We start from the raw sequence: 18,026 nt of genomic DNA on the forward strand, positions 1-18,026 counted from the left end.
GAAATAGTTACTTGTATTATAAAGCATGCAAATACAATGATTAGTGAAAGCTTTGTTCTACTATTAAATGTGCAACCTATGTAACATGGCATCTGGCGTTGTTATACATTAAATTATATTGGATACCATGCATTTGTACCAAACCAGAAGATAAAATTTATATCTCGTTTCAAGGTTAATTTTTATTAGCATTCCTAATGTGTGAACAAAATTCATCAAAAAATGTAAAAAACCTATGTGATTTGTTTTCAAGGAAAAAATATCATGACAATAGGACTATTCCATGGCTCACAAATGTAGCAACCTGGAATTTACCATAATTACTCTAGGATTCTGTGTACGAGAACAACTCTTAGATCTCTATCATATTAGTTTTTTTATTAGACTGATTGCAGCCAATTCCAAAGCAATCAGGCCAGGTTTTCTACATGAATACCTAGCCTGTTAGGAAAGAAAATGATAAACACATCTCTTCTGGCCCCCAATATTCATTATAAAAAGACCTTTATGCTGGAATAATAAAATGTGTATTTACATTGGGATTTTTCTTGTATAATACCAATTGGCCTGTATAAATGTATTATAGTTAACACTTGCAGGCTAAGAGTGCTTTAGATTAAATAAGAAAAAGCTTTTTTTATTACTATAGTGTTTTCAGGGATTATTGTATGTTGTATTAGTGAGACAAATGTTAAGAATCATCAAGGTTATAGCAGATGATAGCAGGTTATTGTACAAAAATCCACCGTAACTATCCAATGTATAGGATTGAAATAAACCAATAAACTAAAGAGAAAGTAAACATATTTTTCTCTAATGGTAAACTAATAGTTCCAGAAGTTAATCAGCGTCAGATCTTGTGGTAATCAATTACTGTCACTGAAACACATGGAGCTGGAATGTTTGAAGGAACGTTCCTGTTTTACAATAGTTTTAAGAGTAAAAAGTTAGATGTTGTTTGCCAGTAAATCCTCCTTTAACAGTCTGCCAAATATAAATCAAAGCCTCAGTTCCGGGCAAATCCATATTCTTGTCCTGTGCTAGATTGAGGTTTTCATTATATGTAATTCTAATGCATTCTGTGAGCTGTGCCCAGCTGTGGGGAATAATGGCCATGCGGGGTGCAGGGTTGAAGCTGTTGATAAACACAGGCAATCATTTCTATTACCGGACTCTGTATATGCACATTTCAGAAAACCTCTGGTGGACCAAGCAATGTAAGCATTGACTGGCAGGATAAGCAGCAGGAAAATTCGGTTGTATGCATCTGAGATCCACTTATAATGAAAGATTATGAATTTGTTTGGAAATACTAAACTTCTATTAGATTAACAAATACAATATTATACTCCATATAGAACCTTAAAGAATTCCTGATATACAATTTCTAATATGAAATGCATACCTAATAAAATCATAGTTGATCAATTTATGTTTATTTCTGGTAGTTATACTGAAGGCGCACTGCTACAGGGTTTGTTTAAATACAAGGAACATGAATTACATGGCCTTTTAGAAGTTATGGCAAGCAGATGTTGCTATAGTAACAAGCACTTCCATAACTCTAAGTGTTCCAGTGGAAACATAAGAAAAAAGAATGTGAGTACATCCTAGCACTGATTACAAAGGAATGCTACCTTTATAAAAGCAGTCTTATAAAGTACCCGCTGCTTTGGCGGGAGAGGGGGCTGTAAAAAATAACCATGAACTAGTAATGATCTGGTTTTATAATTCTTACTCATGCTGCATCATTAAAATATTCTATGTTTTCTTGACATTTGAAAAAATAAACTTTACTAGGTTAAGTTTGCATACTGGTACAAGCAATGTACGATTCCCAAGTACAGAATATTTTTACAAAATAGAGTGATCCAATTATATCTATCATTAAATCATCTAGATCAGGGGTAAGCAAACTTTTTGGACCTAGACCTAGGCCTTTGGACTTTTTGGACTAGGCCATTTCAGGAGGTCAAGAAGTGCCTAGGCCAGAAGAAACAAGGTGACCAAGGAAAGGAAAGGTCTTCTCTCAACTGCGGTGTAGTCTCTGTACGTGTGCGTATGCTTGGCATCGAAATGCCTCGAGATTTGACCACTTGGAAGTGCTGTTGGTGTTGTTGCACACTAAACACAGGGCTTTGTTGCCGTGTTGGAGGAAGAATAATTTGTCAGTCCATTCGGGGTTGAAGACACGACGTTCGAGGTCAACCTTCCAGAGACTGGTAGCTGTGCGTTGCTTCTGCTCTTTAGGCATAGTAAGTGGGGTTGCTGTGCGGGAACTCGATGATATCGCAGGAACTCGATAACACGACAATTCAATTAGGCCGGATCCAACAATAAATAACTAGGGGGGCGTTAGGCCAGACCGGAAGTTTGCCTACCTCTAATCTAGATGAATATGTGCTTATTTTTAATGAATTGCTGATTTTTTCAATAACAGTAGGGTTCATCATCACAGGCATCATGTAAGCTAAAGAAAATGATATTCATAGTTCCAGCATGAACACCTATCACCCATAAAATGGAATGTAAATTGACTATGAATATTAACGCTAACAAAACAGATTGTTTTCTGTTTTACCATTATATACAATAGTACAAAAACTAAATATTGACTCACTTATATTTAAATACATATACATGTACATTTAGAAAAGTTTTAACTTACTTGAAGACACTATAAGCCTGATTTATTAAAACTCTCCAAGACTGAAGAAGATACACTTTCATTGGTTAATCTGGGTGATCCTGGAATGGATTCCGTAAAAGTAATTTGCTATTTGTTAGCTAATGCTTTCAATCTTTGACCATAGATCCATTTCAAGTTTGCTAGATCCACCAGCTTCACTGATGAAAGTGTATCTTCTCCAACCTTGGAGAGCTTAAAAAAATTAGGCCCTATGCTATGATATATAAAACATTCTTCCAACGGCAGGATACCCAGTGACCAACATGTTGGCCGATTATCCTGTGCTTGACCATCAGTCAATAGAAATTATTATTATTAATAATAAACAAGATTTATATAGCGCCAACATATTACGCAGCGCTGTACATTAAATAGGGGTTGCAAATGACAGACTAATACAGACAGTGATACAGGAGGGGAGGACCCTGCCCTGCAGAGCCTACAATCCAGTAGGTGTGGGAATTTACACACAATAGGAGGGGGATATGTAGTGGTGGCAAGTAGTGATGATTTCAAAGGTGGGTAGGCAAGTTTAAAAAAATGGGTTTGGAGTGCTCTTAAATGAGCAGAAAGTAGGAGCAAGCCGAATAGGTCGAGGGAGACCATTCCAGAGAGTTGGGGCAGCTTTAGAGAAGTCTTGGATCCGTGCGCGTGATGAGGTTATGAGTGAGAAAGTCATTAGTAGGTCATTGGAGGAGCAGAGAGAGCGGCTGGGGGAGTACTTTTTTTTACCAAGTCAGAAATGTAAGTGGGACAATAACTGTGGAGGGATTTGAAGGCAAAGCACAGGAGCTTGAATTTGATTCTAAGGTGAAATGGAAGCCAGTGTAGAGATCTGCAAAGAGATGCAGCGGAAGAGGAGTGGTAGGAAGGATGGATGAGTCTGGCTGCAGCATTCATAATAGATTGTAAAGCAGAGAGTCGGGTTAGTGGAATACCAGAGAGGAGGATGTTACAGTAGTCCAGACAAGAGATGATAAGAGCATGTACAAGGAGTTTGGTGGTCTCAGGGGACAGGTAGGGGCGGATTTTGGAGATGTTGCGTAGGTGAAAGTGACAGGACCTGGAAATGTTCTGAATATGGGGGGTAAATGAGAGGGCAGAGTCAAAGGTGACACCAAAACAACGTGCCTGAGGGGAGGGCCGAATAACAGTGTTGTTAACAGTTAGATATATGTCAGGGGGAGATGCGGAATTTGAGGGGGGTGGGGGTGATGATGAGTTCTGTTTTATCCAGGTTGAGTCTCAAAAATCGGTCAGACATCTATGATCAGATGGCCGACAGGCAGCATGAGACCTTATCCAGGACTGAGGGAGACAGGTCAGGGGTGGACAGATAAATTTGAGTGTACAGTACCATCAGCATACAGATGGTACTGTAAGCCAAAGGAGGATATGAAGAGAGAGGAGGTGTACAGAAAAAAAGAGAACCGGTCCAAGGACTGACCCTTGGGGAACACTAACAGGGAGGAGAGTGGGAGAGGAGAAGTTACCATTCAAAGAAACTTGAAAGGAGCGGTCAGACAGATAGGAAGCAAACCAAGAGAGAGCAGTGTCACAGATACCACTGGAGGGCATGATTTGTATTAGAAGGGGGTGATCAACAGTGTCAAATGCAGAGGAAAGATCAAGGAGAAGGAGCAGGGAAAAGTTGCCTTGAGACTAAGCTCTGATGAGGTCATTGGACACTTTAGTAAGGGCTGTTTCAGTGGAATGGGCAGATCTAAAACCAGACTGGAGGGGGTCAAAGAGAGAGTTGGTAATTGGTTGGTTTAGGTAATTGGTGAGTCTTTTGTAGACAAGGCTTTCAAGAAGTTTGGAGACATATGGGAGAAGGGAGATAGGACAGTAGTTAGAGGGTAGGGAGGGGTCCAGTGAGGGTTTCTTTAGTATAGGGAGAAGTATGGCATGTTTAAAAGCTAGGGGGTATTTACCAGCAGAAAGGGAGAGGTTGAATAGTTCAGTTAGGGCAGGGGCCAGGGTGGAGGAATGGGCACAGAGTAGATCAGAGGGAATTGGGTCAAGTGGACAGGTAGTAGATGGAGATGATGAGAGAAGAGATAAAACTTTGTTCACAGTAATGGGGCTGAGGGAGGCCAATGATGATTTACAGGTGGAAGGGGAGGGTATGGTTGGAGCGGCTCGGTGGGCAGAGACATCATGTCTGATTGTGTCTATTTTATCTCTGAAGTAGGTGGCAATGTCTTGGGCAGAGAAGGATGTTGTGGGAGGAGCAGGTGTGGGGTTTAGGAGGGAGTCAATTGTACAGAAGGGGTTGCGTGGGTTGGAAGCTTAAGAGGAAATGACTGCGGAGAAATAATTTTGCTTGGTGACAGTGAGCTCAGTGTTAAAAGCTTTGTAGCTTGGCTTTGTAGTCCATGAAGTCAGCGCTGAGGCCAGATTTCCTCCACTTGCGCTCAGCTGCACGAACAGTCTTTTGTAGCTTTTTGGTGTGATTGTTGTGCAAGGGTTGGGGGTTGGCAGGGCGGGGGTAGTGGAAGATGGCAGGGTCTGGGATGTGGCAAGGGAGGGCAAGAGTTTGATAGGTTGAAGGTGATAAGGTTATGATCAGAAAGGGGAAGGGGATGTTGCAGAGTTTAGAAAATAGGAGGAGGGAAGGTTGGGCTCATCCATTACAACATTAAAGTCACCAAGGATGAGGGTGGGTAGGTTATGGGAAAGAATGTGAGGGAGCCAGGATGCAAAGTTATCCAAAAATTGTGATACTGGGCCAGGGGGCCGGTAGACAACAGCAACAATGAGGTGTAAGGGGCTAAAGAGACGGACAGAGTGGACTTCAAATAAGGTGAAAATAAGAGAGGGTGGGGTAGGAAGGACTATGTATGTACAGTTAGGTGGGAGGAGGAGACCCACACCACCCTATACTTTGTTGCCAGGTCTAGGGGTATGTGTAAAGTGCAGGCCCCCATAGGAGAGAGCAGCAGCAGAGGCAGAGTCAGAGGAGGAAAGCGAAGCTTCAGTGAGAGGCAGGATGTTCAGATATTTAGAAAGGAGAAGGTTGTGTATGGAGGTTAATTTGTTGCCAACAGATCTGACATTCTATGGACTGCCAGACAGAGGGGGTAAGGACTTATGGGTAGGGTGAATGGGGATGAGGTTAGGAGAAGAACTTACTGAGAGTATATCGAAGAGGGAGGCTGCATGGGGGACCAGGGTTGGGTGAGATGTCACCAGAGAGTATCAGTAGAGAAACAATGCTTCCTCTCATGTATATCAGCAATTATCAAGCTCTGTGGCTAATATATGCAATGGGTAGCGTTTGTGTTGACTGAGTTGTTAGATGTAAGAATCCTTACCATTGTGTAACAGGGGATAACAAAGCCCTGCTGCACTATGTGGCCAGAAAAAAAGACGCCAGGGCTTGGACATGGAGGTGCAGGAGCAAAAAGAAGGTAAGAAGCATGGCGCAGATTTAGAATACATTATGTAATGTATGATGTGTGTTATAAAATGATTCAATTTAACAGCTTACCTTTTACAGGGGGCCTGTAAATGAAAATGTTGGTGTCCTTTAATAGGTACCAGTTGTTTGACATTAATACTTTTAAGCCAAAGCAGAGGAAAAATCAGTGAATTTATGCATTTGTTTTATTGCTCATTGCTTCATTTAGGACCACTCTGGACAAATGTGCCCAAGTTCCCTGAACGCTCTTTGAAGTTCATCAAACCTATGTTTGATTAAAATACTACTGAAGTACATTAAATAATATTTTATTTACATTAGTCCCATTAGTGGAATGAATAGGCAGACTACCAAAAGATAGGCTTCGGGAGTTGGGAATTTTTACCCATTACCAGTAAATGGAAAAAGAAACAACAAAACAAAAATATTGTTGGACAAGGTGAGAGAGACCTAAAGCACAACACTGAAAGTAGTACAATACTTTAAATAATATGCTTGAGTGATGTCTAAATAGCTGTCAATACATTATTTACATGTCACTAATTGGCAGATCTCTGATGCGGCAATAAAGCAGTGCATTAATTTGCTATTTCCATGGATGACTGAACCCATCACTGACAGATTAATGAGATTCTGCTGATATAGCAAAGGCATTTCCTGCATTTTTATAGCTTCAATGGGGATGTGTCATAAAGCACTGGGGATGCAGCAGGCTAATATTGTCATTCATCACTGACTGATGTTGTATTACAGTGCTGGACTGTTGGACTACATATAGGGTGAAATTATTTTTAAAAACTGGTATGTGCTGTTTTCAGGAAATAATTTTTGTAAAGTGCCTGTTTGTCTAATTACATTTTGTTTTACCCTGTCTGGGAATGAGTTAAGGGGTCAAATGTAACCCTTTTCTTTATTAAATGCTTCCAATATAAGCCCCACTGCACAAGTTCCCTGATCAATTTTGGAAATAGGTGTGGGAAGAAGCCTGCCCTCAACTATAGGACCTATCACTGTTGAGAGAAGGTGTAGACCTATGAACAGGAACAGAGGGGGGGGGGGCATGTTTGCTGTCCCCTATTTTCCTGGTTACCTGGACTCCATGCCTGGAAAGGGGACACTCCTACACTGCTCAAAAGTAACAACATAAGGCTGATAGGATCATAAGCTTTTTAATGAGCCTGGCACATATCAAAGCCCCAACCATTGGTAACTCCTGCTGACCACAGTTGAAAGGTCAAACAGGTCAGAGTCTTTCAAGTTTTCCCACTTGAATTTGTGCATGTCTGTGAAAAGTGAAAGTTTAAATTAGACCCACTGCTGGATCAAATTCAAACCTCATTCCATTTCAGTCCATTACCACTCACTTTCCTTGTGGTCACAGGATACAGCTATGATTATAAAATTTTTTTGGTTTAGTGGAGGTAGTGGGCTATCTATAACTATTCCCTTCACTGTCTATGTGGTCACCAGGGTAAGGGAGGTAGGAAGGGTCGAAACATCTATCAGTAAATATATTGGTGTATTCCTTTCACTGTCCGTGTGGTCACCAGGGTAAGGGAGGTAAGAGGGGTCAGAACACCTATCTGTAAATATATTGGTATATTCCCCTTACTGTGCGTGTGGTCACCAGGGTAAAGGAGGTAAATAGGGTCAGAACACCTATCTCTAAATATATTGGTGTATTACTTTCACTGTCCGTGCGGTCACCAGGGTAAGGGAGGTAAGAGGGGTCAGAACACGTATCTGTAAATATATTGGTGTTTTCCCTTTACTGTTCATCACTGTGAACACCAATGTGAAAAGTGCAGAGAAACGTTGCAATAGAAGTTCTAATTCTTCTCTACTTTAAATAAAACTAGAAAAGCAATCTGAATTCTCACTTTAATTTAGTCAGTTATTGGATTCTTTGACACTTTGCATTTTCTCTTTACACAATTTTAAATTGCTATATTTAAAGATTTTTTAAAAATGTGAAAAGTTTCTAAAGCTGATGGTTGAGCGTATACAAATAAGTTTATCTTATAAACCAGAAATTCTGAATCTGTAGTCTGAGTTCACCTGGCTAACCCAGTCACAGCTAAAAAGGTGACGCTCCTGAGTCTTATCTTTACCTTTGACAGACAGCCCAGATATGTAGCAGGATGAGGACGTGTAGACAAATTATTACAGAATAATTATTAGAAATGTGTGACATGACGTAGGGTTTGACTTTATTTCTGGACAGGCAGTGCCTCAAAGTTTCGTGAAGACTCACAGGAAATCTTACTGCTATTAGATTAGGGAGTTGAGTAGCACTGCCATTCATTCAGGCTGCACTGAACTGCTTTCTTTATTTCCCATTCGTTTGCAGAGAAGCGTAGTTCACATAAATGTATATACTAGTAACAATTTCTCTTAGTGTCAGCAAATTTAATTATGGTTTCTGCAATAATCAATTTTTAGTAATGCACAGCAAACAGTTCTTTGGCATCATTCCTATTATGATAGGTGTACTCTCTGGCTCTCCAACAAAATATAAGGTGGGGGGTCTGCTTAGCATGGGAAGTGAACACTTACATATATCCTTGGTGATGGTGGAAAGCACACAAAGCAAAGCAGACTGGTAAATTAGAAAAGTAAAAACAGACAGCTGACTGAGGCAACTCAAGACTGGTGATACTGGTGGCGGACCAACTAACTAACCTGGAAAATAAAATTTTACTGCTAGCAACCTCATTTTCTGGATTAGGTACTGGCATAATTTACAGAGACCTCAAATGCTTAAATGATCCCAACAGACTTTCTATTAGTAGCCACCTATTGACTTCCAGACATTTACCGACCTTTTATGGACCCCCAGTCATTTTGAGTCCTTGGGTAGTTCCGTTGATCTTTGGGGGTCAGTGGTAAACACTTCAGGAAACCCTGCCCTAAAATAAACCATGTTAAATTGAATGTCTGTGGAAAATGGAGTGACATGTAGGAAACATTAAAAGGATATGGTGGCTACCTTCATAAATGCATCCAGCACTCATAGAAGCATTAACATGAAACAAAAATGCAGAACCTGTATTTTAAGTTTACTTTGACATTTATTCTGCATGCTTGATCCAGGTCAGTGATTAAAAAAGTATTGAATTAAAGAGTGACAGTACAAGTATTGCATATTTGTATGGCCCTTTATACCAATGAGGGCCTCAGCTATAAATAAAGTTGATATGACTATTGCAAAGGACCAGGAGTGTTTGTTTCCTGGAGGGACATGCTTATGGTGTCCTTATAAGGGTGTTGTGTAAGACAATCACCTTGTCAGATGATAGCTGTTCTGGCTTTTTTGTTCTGGAGTTTTAATTAAAAGTTAACTATGGGCAAATAAGAAACAGGCATAAATAGAGCTTTGAGTTTAATATTTCATCATTTATTGTACTTTGTTTTAATGCAGTCAGTGTAACTGATTTCTACAGCAGTGCCTAGGCTAGGAGATAGTCAAACAGAATGGGAAGCCAGTCAACTTTAGGGTAATAGAATGACAAAAAACTTAGTTCACTATTCTGCTGCCTCTCTGCCATTGTTGAGTCACAGGCTGGGGAAGGGCAAAGTCCTACTTGTATTGCTTAACTGCAGTAAAGAGAATAGTGCCTTCTGCCCTGCAGAACTGTGCAAATTCTGTGAATAGATAGGCATGAATACACATCCTTTAGTTGTGAAACAGCTTCCCTATATATAAATAATATCACTGTATTAATTTATGCATTAGGATATTTGCCCAAAAGTTAACTAGATCTAGATGGACTTCTAAAACCTTCTGGATCTGCATTAATTTTAAGTGTACAGTTTAATACAGTGGTTTTCGATGACTGTTTTCCTTAATTTTCACTGCCATATTAACTTTATGATTTCATAATTTTAAATAAGCAAATCACATTTAAATGATTTTCCTAAATACAAAAATAATATCCTCTGGCCAAGGTACAAACTGCAGAGTAATAAAACAGTTACACTCAGATGCCAATAAATTTAGTGTAGGGTGTTTGTACTACATGAACAATGACTTCCTAGGAGGCTTTCATCTGTGGTGCTTATAAATTATTTATAGTCTGAGCTAAAAAATGTATTTCTATAAAAAGTAAAACCATGTATTCAACAGTTTACGTGCAAAGAATACATTAGGAATGTGAAAACCCACCATACTCCGGGACCTGCCCTGTTCCACGCTTTAGTAACAGCTTTACTCTTCTTCCTCCAGATTTAATGAGTTCTATTGCTCTAGCATGTGTCATGTCTCGTGTGCTTTCCCCGTTGATTTCTATGATTTGATCACCGACCTGTCAGGTAAAAAAAAAAGATCAAATAAAGCAAGGAGTTTAATAAAATGTATTTTCAAAGAATAACTGTTTGCTCAACCTGTTACAAAACGACATGTTAGTCAAACATCAAGGCAAATGTGCTGTGACGGCTTAGATAACTCTATCTCCAGTAAACTATATAATTCAGGGTAATTAACTGAAGCTTTAAAGTTCAGCTGTACAATTCAGTTGTCAATGGCAATGTAATACAACAGGCTCTTGAAATGCTTTCAATCTCATTTTTAATACACTGAGCTTGAGAATGATTTTCACGTAGGGATGAAACTCAAGTCCTGCAAGTGATTTAACAAAGTGCCCGCAGGGTTTCCATTTACTGTAAGCAGGGAGGGATTTATATTGCCTATGCCTAAAAGCCAGCACGCTGGTTCTGACACCTGGAACAGTCATTCCGTGCCCAGCACTTTTGGCACAAAAAAAAAAAAAAGAAACGGTTTCCCTACAAATCTGTGACCCTTAAATTCAAGTATGTCTACAGCCAAAATTTTATTTTTTTATACAATGGTGATGGTTTAGGACCTGCTGCAATGATTTACTATTTTCACCAATCCAATAAATGATGGGAAAGCCAACATTTTGCTGTTGTGGCTGGAAAGAAGATGAGTAGAAGTCCTTCAATAGAGATATCTGCTCCAGTAAAAACTGTCTAAAGTAAAGTGCATATAGGTACAAAGCAGGAATCTTATCTTGTACATGAATTGGGCAAATATGGCTGCCCCATGTGTGTATATATGTGCAAATAGTATATGCCAGTTTGGTAAGGGAAGGGTGAAATATTATTATCATTAAACAGAATTTATATAGCGCCAACATATTACGCAGCGCTGTACATTAAATAGGGGTTGCAAATGATAGACAAATACAGACATTGACACAGGAGAAGACCCTGCTAAAAGACCTTAAAATCTAAATTTGCTTTCTGAGAGCATGGCCTAATCTAAGCTGATTATAACACAGCTATTAGTTGCTGTGGTATAATCAGAAAGTGACTGCCTTCACAAAGATCTATCAAACGTTCAAAGTTTTGTGTATTACTGGGAACTTTTATATAGAGAGAAATACTGAGTCTGATTTATTAAAGCTCCAAGCCAAGTTGGAGAAAATATAGGAACCTGATATGATCCAACAACCTGGAATGGATTTCTTCAAACTCATTTGCTATTAGTTTGCAAATAATTAAACTGGATAAAATCCATTCTAGGTTTGTTGGCTCACACTGGTATTCTATCTTCTCCAGTCTTGGAGAGCAGTCATGTCCACATTGTTACTACACTTTTGTGGCAGCAAGCATCATTATTGTGGGATAGGATATGGATGTAAAGGTACACAATATGTAGTTAGAGCCTGAAATGCTGTGATATTTGTGTCAGTGTTATCTTTTAATGTTGTGGACAAGCTGACTATGTTATTTAATGTTAGAAATGCTGTTCATGCTCTTCCAGATACAACAGAGCTCGCTGTGGCTGATTAAAACCTAACCTGCTAAATACCTGTAGTTTCCAGAATCTGTGTCACAACCACAATTACAAAGAGACCACCTGCAAACAAAGTGGTTCCTGACTGCTCTCATACAGTTGAATGGTAGCATTGGAAGCTTTGCTAATCATGTTATATAATGCTGCAGTTTACATCAAGTCTGTAAAGAGCCTATATCTCAGATTTACAAAATACAGCCAAAAGCATATATATATATATATATATATATATATATATATATGTGTGTGAGTATATCACAAATGCATTTATTAACATATTCGATAATACTCTTAATGATTTTATTATGGGGTATGAAGATCTATAAATAAATAATATTATACAAGACTAATAATAAATGGTATTATTACATCTTTGGCAAAAAGAGAGATGATCTGCCTTGCTTGCCCCAGCAGTATTGACTTTTAACAGCATTACTTGCAATGGCACCCAATCCCATACAAAAGATCAGAATCCCATTTGTGGCATAAATATCTACAGCCTATTTACTTTGTCCAAGGCATTCACTTAAACCAGAATAAATTGAAGTTTATTTAAATTTTCTAGTGGGGTCAGTAAATGTCAGGTAATAATACGCTTGTACAAATAACTAAGATAAATGTTCCTTGCTATTTTCCGTTATTTATGAATTACCTTTTAATAAATACTAAACATGTAAAGACCAACAAATCTAAAACTAGTACCTAATCGCTGTAGCAATGTCTCCTTATACATATTTCTTTTACTCTGCACAGACTAAAGACACACAATGAAATGAAAAGAACTGACATTTTGATCTAAGTGTATTGAAACAGCGTAATATGATTATTTCTCGTTTCTTTCTCACAACTGAACTATGACAGATATTCATATCTTATTTGTTTATGTTGTATCTTCAAACAAAAATATTGATGCCATTATATACAAATGTGGCATAAATACAATTTTTTTGTGTGATGAGAAGTTAATGATTTGACATATCTGCCTCTGGATGTATTTATTTCCTTTTTTTTATTCTGTTCTTCTTTACTTGATTTTCTTGCAGCAGTTGATTAGAATCTAAATTCACCCAATTTTACCATGTTCTAGCAACTAACCAGGAAGAAGTACACAATTGTACTTTGTATTATTTTGGCTAGGAGCTTCCAAAACCTGTATTGCTATGGATATATTGTTATATTAATCACCACTTGTCTACCATAGAAAAATATAATTTATCTACCTGTGCATAAGCAAATACACACTGTGTACCACTATGCTTGTTATCCACCATTTAAAGGGAATCAATCTTTGCTTTACAAATAAACATCTAATCTTGGTTACAATCCATCTCACCAACACCCAATGTATTATTCAAAGAAATTACATTAAGTCTTTAGAGGATTTGATCTCATCCAAAGAGTAGAGTGCAGAGAAATTTACAAATGGTTCCATTGGCTTCAATTTGCAATACCTAGATACATGTATCAGCCGAAACCCTTTCTTAAATGAGATTTATTGCTGAATTAGGATTTTGAGCTGTGTGGTCTGGAGAGGGAGGTATCCTTACTAGATAGATATAAGATAACATGTCCCAAGTAAAAAGAGAAAAAAAAAAAAGATATAAATATTAATATAATATATATATTATATTAACAATATTTTTAAAACCAGCCGTGGTTACTTTTTCTTTTTTCACTTGGCACATGTTCAAGGGCTTTTTTTTAAGGCACATGTTTCTGCAGGGTCCTATGACCCTCAAGAAATTTAAGTGACAATGCTAGGTTTTAAGGATTTACAACAAAAAAACTTTCTCACTAATCATGATGCCACTAATATGGTATTCAGGACTACTATTGAGCAGTATCTAGTATGTCAAGGAAAGTAGTATACCCGGGAGAAGTACAACACTGTCCTGTTGCATTTGACGTAAAAAACTAAACATTTACAAAGGCATAAAATGTTTTTTTTTTTTTAACGCTATTGTATTATAATACAGTTTTGTTGTTGTTATTACGGTGTTCCTAATATTGCTTTTTTTCCACCTTGCATAATATAGGAGAACACAACTCTGTCAAATCTATTATTTAGCCAAACAAAACAATAAAGAGACTGCACATACAACGGCATCTGGGAGAGCAGTTTTTTTTTTATATCTTCTTTTGACAAGACACATAAATGTGTTACAAAATTTATTAAGGAACCTTGGAAGCCAGTGATAGTTCAGTATTTGTACAGTAGTTCAAGAATGTTCACTTTTGCCTCAAGCTGATAATGAACAACATGTCAAAGCCTTAATGCTTGAACTGCATTCATCAACTACTTCAGTTGATTTTTGCGCTTAAGTGAATGAAAGCCTACAGTTAATTCTTCACAGTTCTTTACTCATGGAAGGGCAACTGCAACCAAATAGAATCAGAATTAACACAGAATTGCTCTGAGCTAAAGCACAGAAGTTTGGAGAGGAAAACCCATTTATATATTGAGACACTACATTTCCCAATGGAAACCGTGCACAAAAATATTAAGAATAATTAGATTTTATTATACTGAAAGATAACTAGCATACCTTTAGGATAGAAAAAATATAAAATTAAGCTATGCAACTAAAAATCATCTACAGTCTGATGCAGACACAGATCTAAATTTCATAAATATACTAAAGATAATTTACAAAAAGCAATGCCCCACACAACAATATGGTATTTGCTTAAAAAATGCAAAAAACTCTTAGTTTTACTTCCATTGACTGAAAACATTAATAAATAAGAGTATTTAATCTAAAAATTATGAGGACATATGTCCAAGAAGAAACAAATATGATTGGACCATTAAAATTAGGATATGTGAGAGATTCTGGATGTACGGCATTGGAAGTAGATAATTAACATTTAGAGTTTTGTCTAGGTTTATGCTTTCAGTAGTTTTAAAGCATGATGGAGATTGTTAAGAGGAAATTAGACAAAGGTATTTTTCCATCTATCATGCCTTGAGGGTTCCTGAGTGTCCATTTTTTTCCCTAAACCCATGTGACTAAGACTTTTAATTCAGTTTCTACAGCATTAAAGTCATTCATTTCTTATCACAAACTTATCTCTACCTTAACATGACAAAAAGATTTCACTCTGAATATACGCCTATTTCATTTAGACAACATAAACTCCCTAGAACGATATTTTTAATTTCCTAAATCGCAAAGTAATTTAAAAAATGCATTTTGTGATTAGTCTTGAATATGGAAATAAAACGAATTTAAACTAAATAGCTTGTTTTTCCTCATGGCCAGATGGAAGTGGAAATTATGCCACAAAACATTGCTGTGTGAATCGACCAAGCTTAACTTATTTTTCTGCTTGATTACTACAGCATTTTACTCCACTAACACTTTTTCCTCATCCTTACTTGTAAACACACACTCCCACAAAAAACACTACCAACAGTTCAACTGCATTAATGATATGGACTACAAATCTAGCTTTTGGATTTAGTGTAATTGCCCTAAGTGAATGTATCCAGACATCTCATTGTCTTTTAATTCTAATCCACAATTAATTTAATAAAATACATATAAAAAAAAAACTTTATGTATTTAGTTATTACTTATGTTCACTGACACAAATATAGTTTTTCTTATGAAAAAAATCTATCACATTGGTATAAAGAGTTTAGATGTCATATCCATGATAAAATGCTAAGCTATGCTTTGCTAAAAAGTCTCTGCTAAGCACAATTAATGTCATAATGTACTGGCTCAAAACTCCTACTGCCATTCATAACAGACCTTTTCTGCTGTTTTTATCCCTCATAACAATCTTCCCATCAAGGTATAAAACTGGCAGTTTTTGAGTGCCAGAGGCAACATAGACATGTGAAATGCATTATATTATACTAAAAGCATACATGGAAATACCTATATATCTGACATCTTCAATCTTTCTTTTGTTTGAAACAATATTTCCATCAGAGCAGGACAAGCAGGACAAGCAGGACCAGCAACAACAGTGCTTTACCATAATGAATTAAATGTACTTATTTCAATATATTTTTATATATTTTTTTAATATACTTGAAGATAGCATGCAACTTTACCTGTTACCTCTCAGTGTTCTTTACCTCTGTTATGATAATGGTCATCACATTTATACATATATTATTCTGAATAAATCTACCCAAATGAATTTACCCTCATCCTCCCATTTCGTATTGCAGGGCCATCCTCCGCTAGTCTGAGCACATACAGATCCATCTTGTATTCTCTCCCTCCACGTATGCTGAAGCCGAATCCTTTAGCTCCCTTCTCCATCTCTACTGTGAAATAGTCATAATCCTGTAAGGTGTAGTAAGATTTGTTATGGGTTAATGCTTCCTGTGAATTATTTACAACATTTAGCATGAAGTACATATCATTGTTATAAACATATGCTTTCAAACATTTTTTACATTTCAGTGTGTTCTGATTTGCTAGTTTATTGATTATGACATAGACGTAGATCAGATCATTAGGAGCCATCTATTTAGGGTGTTTTTCAAAGTGTTCACAAATGTTTTCCCAAAACTATATAAATGTATTTGTTTGCGAATCGCAAGGGAATAACTTCCCATTTGGCAACACCTATTAATCAATAAAGTGTTTTGATTCCTAATCTGAGAGTTTGGAAAATCCCAAAACAGTGCAACTAATAGCTCTAATGAGAATTACATTTCAAATTCTCTGAGGCCGACTGAAATAAACTATTTCTTTGCAAACTGCTTGAACCAACCGATCAACAGTCTTCTCACAGTGCACATATGGCATATCTACTGTACCACATGGGTGATTTCAGTGCATACATTTTATATAATTCAACTATCTCATTCACAGTTTTGTGTACAGTTATGTGCTTTGACACCATCATATTTTTTGCCTTTATGGGCATTTTAGTGTATTAAAACATAGCTAAGAATAGCCCACAGATATCAAAGGCCAAGAGAACCCCTCCAGGCAAAGACCATAGTTGACAGATTACTAAATACATTTTATATAACAAAGAATAAAACTTGAAATCATTGTTAGATATGATGAGAGTATTTTTTATATTTTTTTAATGTTTCATTTACTACCCAAACACTTACCTGAAACTGTCGGTAATCAGGGAGTGGATACTGCCTAGTGTCAGGAGAATGTTGCCGGTAATCTATTAGAGGGGGTTGCCTGTAGTCCAAAGGAGGAGGTTGCTGGTAATCGAGTACTGGTGGGTGCCGGTAATCTACAGGAGGCTGCCTATAGTCCGTTGATGGGTGACGGTAGTCTGTAAAAGGGGGCTGCCTAATATCTGGCTTTACATCTTGTCTGGCTTTTACCTCAGACCTGTAACTGCACAGAGAAATATATATTAAAAAGTTGTGGACTATAATGCTGCATGCAGTTAATTTAGAAAATGTCTTTATGTAATATTCGGATGTAAGGCTGAATTTTAAAATACATAATATATTTGCCATAACAATCCATCATGTAATTATATTACCTTCTTATTAGCTCCCAGTACTGAAAATAATGATTGTTATGAAAAAAATTATTGTTGCATCTTAGCCATTACTCTCTAAGCATAAACAGCATAACAATAAATAACATATACAGTCTCTAAAAAACTGAATAGCTATAGTGTTGTTTTAATTTATTTGGTAAAAGTAACATTAAAGCCTGTAGTCACAACTAGGCTACTGCCATACTTTGAATAATCAAATTTTAAGCTGCACAGACTATAAAAAATTCAGAAAAGTTTTTAGAGCTGGGTCTCAGGATTAGGATATCCTCTGAGCTCTAAGAGATCATTTAGATAATGAGTTGCACTAACACAGCTTGTAAGCATGTGTTAAAGTTAAAGCAGCCTCAAAGAAGCTTCATTTATTTTGAATGTACTGTAAGCAAACCTTAACGTATGAAAATCAGAAATGTGCCAACCATGCTTTGCTAAAAACTACATTTAAATGCATTTTATTAAATCAGTGTGAGTGGACCCTTAGATTTGCTGTCATCTCTTGATGATATCACATGCTGACTCTGATTTACTAATTAAGAAGTAGAGCATTTAAGTGGTTCTCCTTACAGTGAATGCTATATCAAACACAGATTTGATAA

The 18,026-nt window shown here is 37.1% G+C and overlaps 1 protein-coding gene across 8 annotated transcripts in view; it reads right to left on the minus strand.

Annotated features, from left to right (window-relative positions):
- The window catches only part of MAGI2 (membrane associated guanylate kinase, WW and PDZ domain containing 2), a 394,804-nt gene that overhangs the window by 17,732 nt on the left and 359,046 nt on the right, over positions 1–18,026 (minus strand). For all 8 annotated transcript variants that reach the window (XR_011919492.1, XM_072401735.1, XM_072401731.1 and 5 more), the window contains 3 exons: positions 17,021–17,261; positions 16,092–16,235; positions 10,279–10,417 (listed from right to left, as the gene is read on the minus strand). Coding sequence is in view for 7 of the 8 variants with exons in the window: in XM_072401735.1 (XP_072257836.1) it covers positions 10,279–10,417; positions 16,092–16,235; positions 17,021–17,261 (524 nt within the window). In the remaining variant the exon portion in view is untranslated. The remainder of the gene's footprint in view (positions 1–10,278; positions 10,418–16,091; positions 16,236–17,020; positions 17,262–18,026) is intronic.

The sequence above is a fragment of the Pyxicephalus adspersus genome, chromosome 2, assembly GCF_032062135.1.
Source record: "Pyxicephalus adspersus chromosome 2, UCB_Pads_2.0, whole genome shotgun sequence".
Lineage (NCBI taxonomy): Eukaryota > Metazoa > Chordata > Amphibia > Anura > Pyxicephalidae > Pyxicephalus > Pyxicephalus adspersus.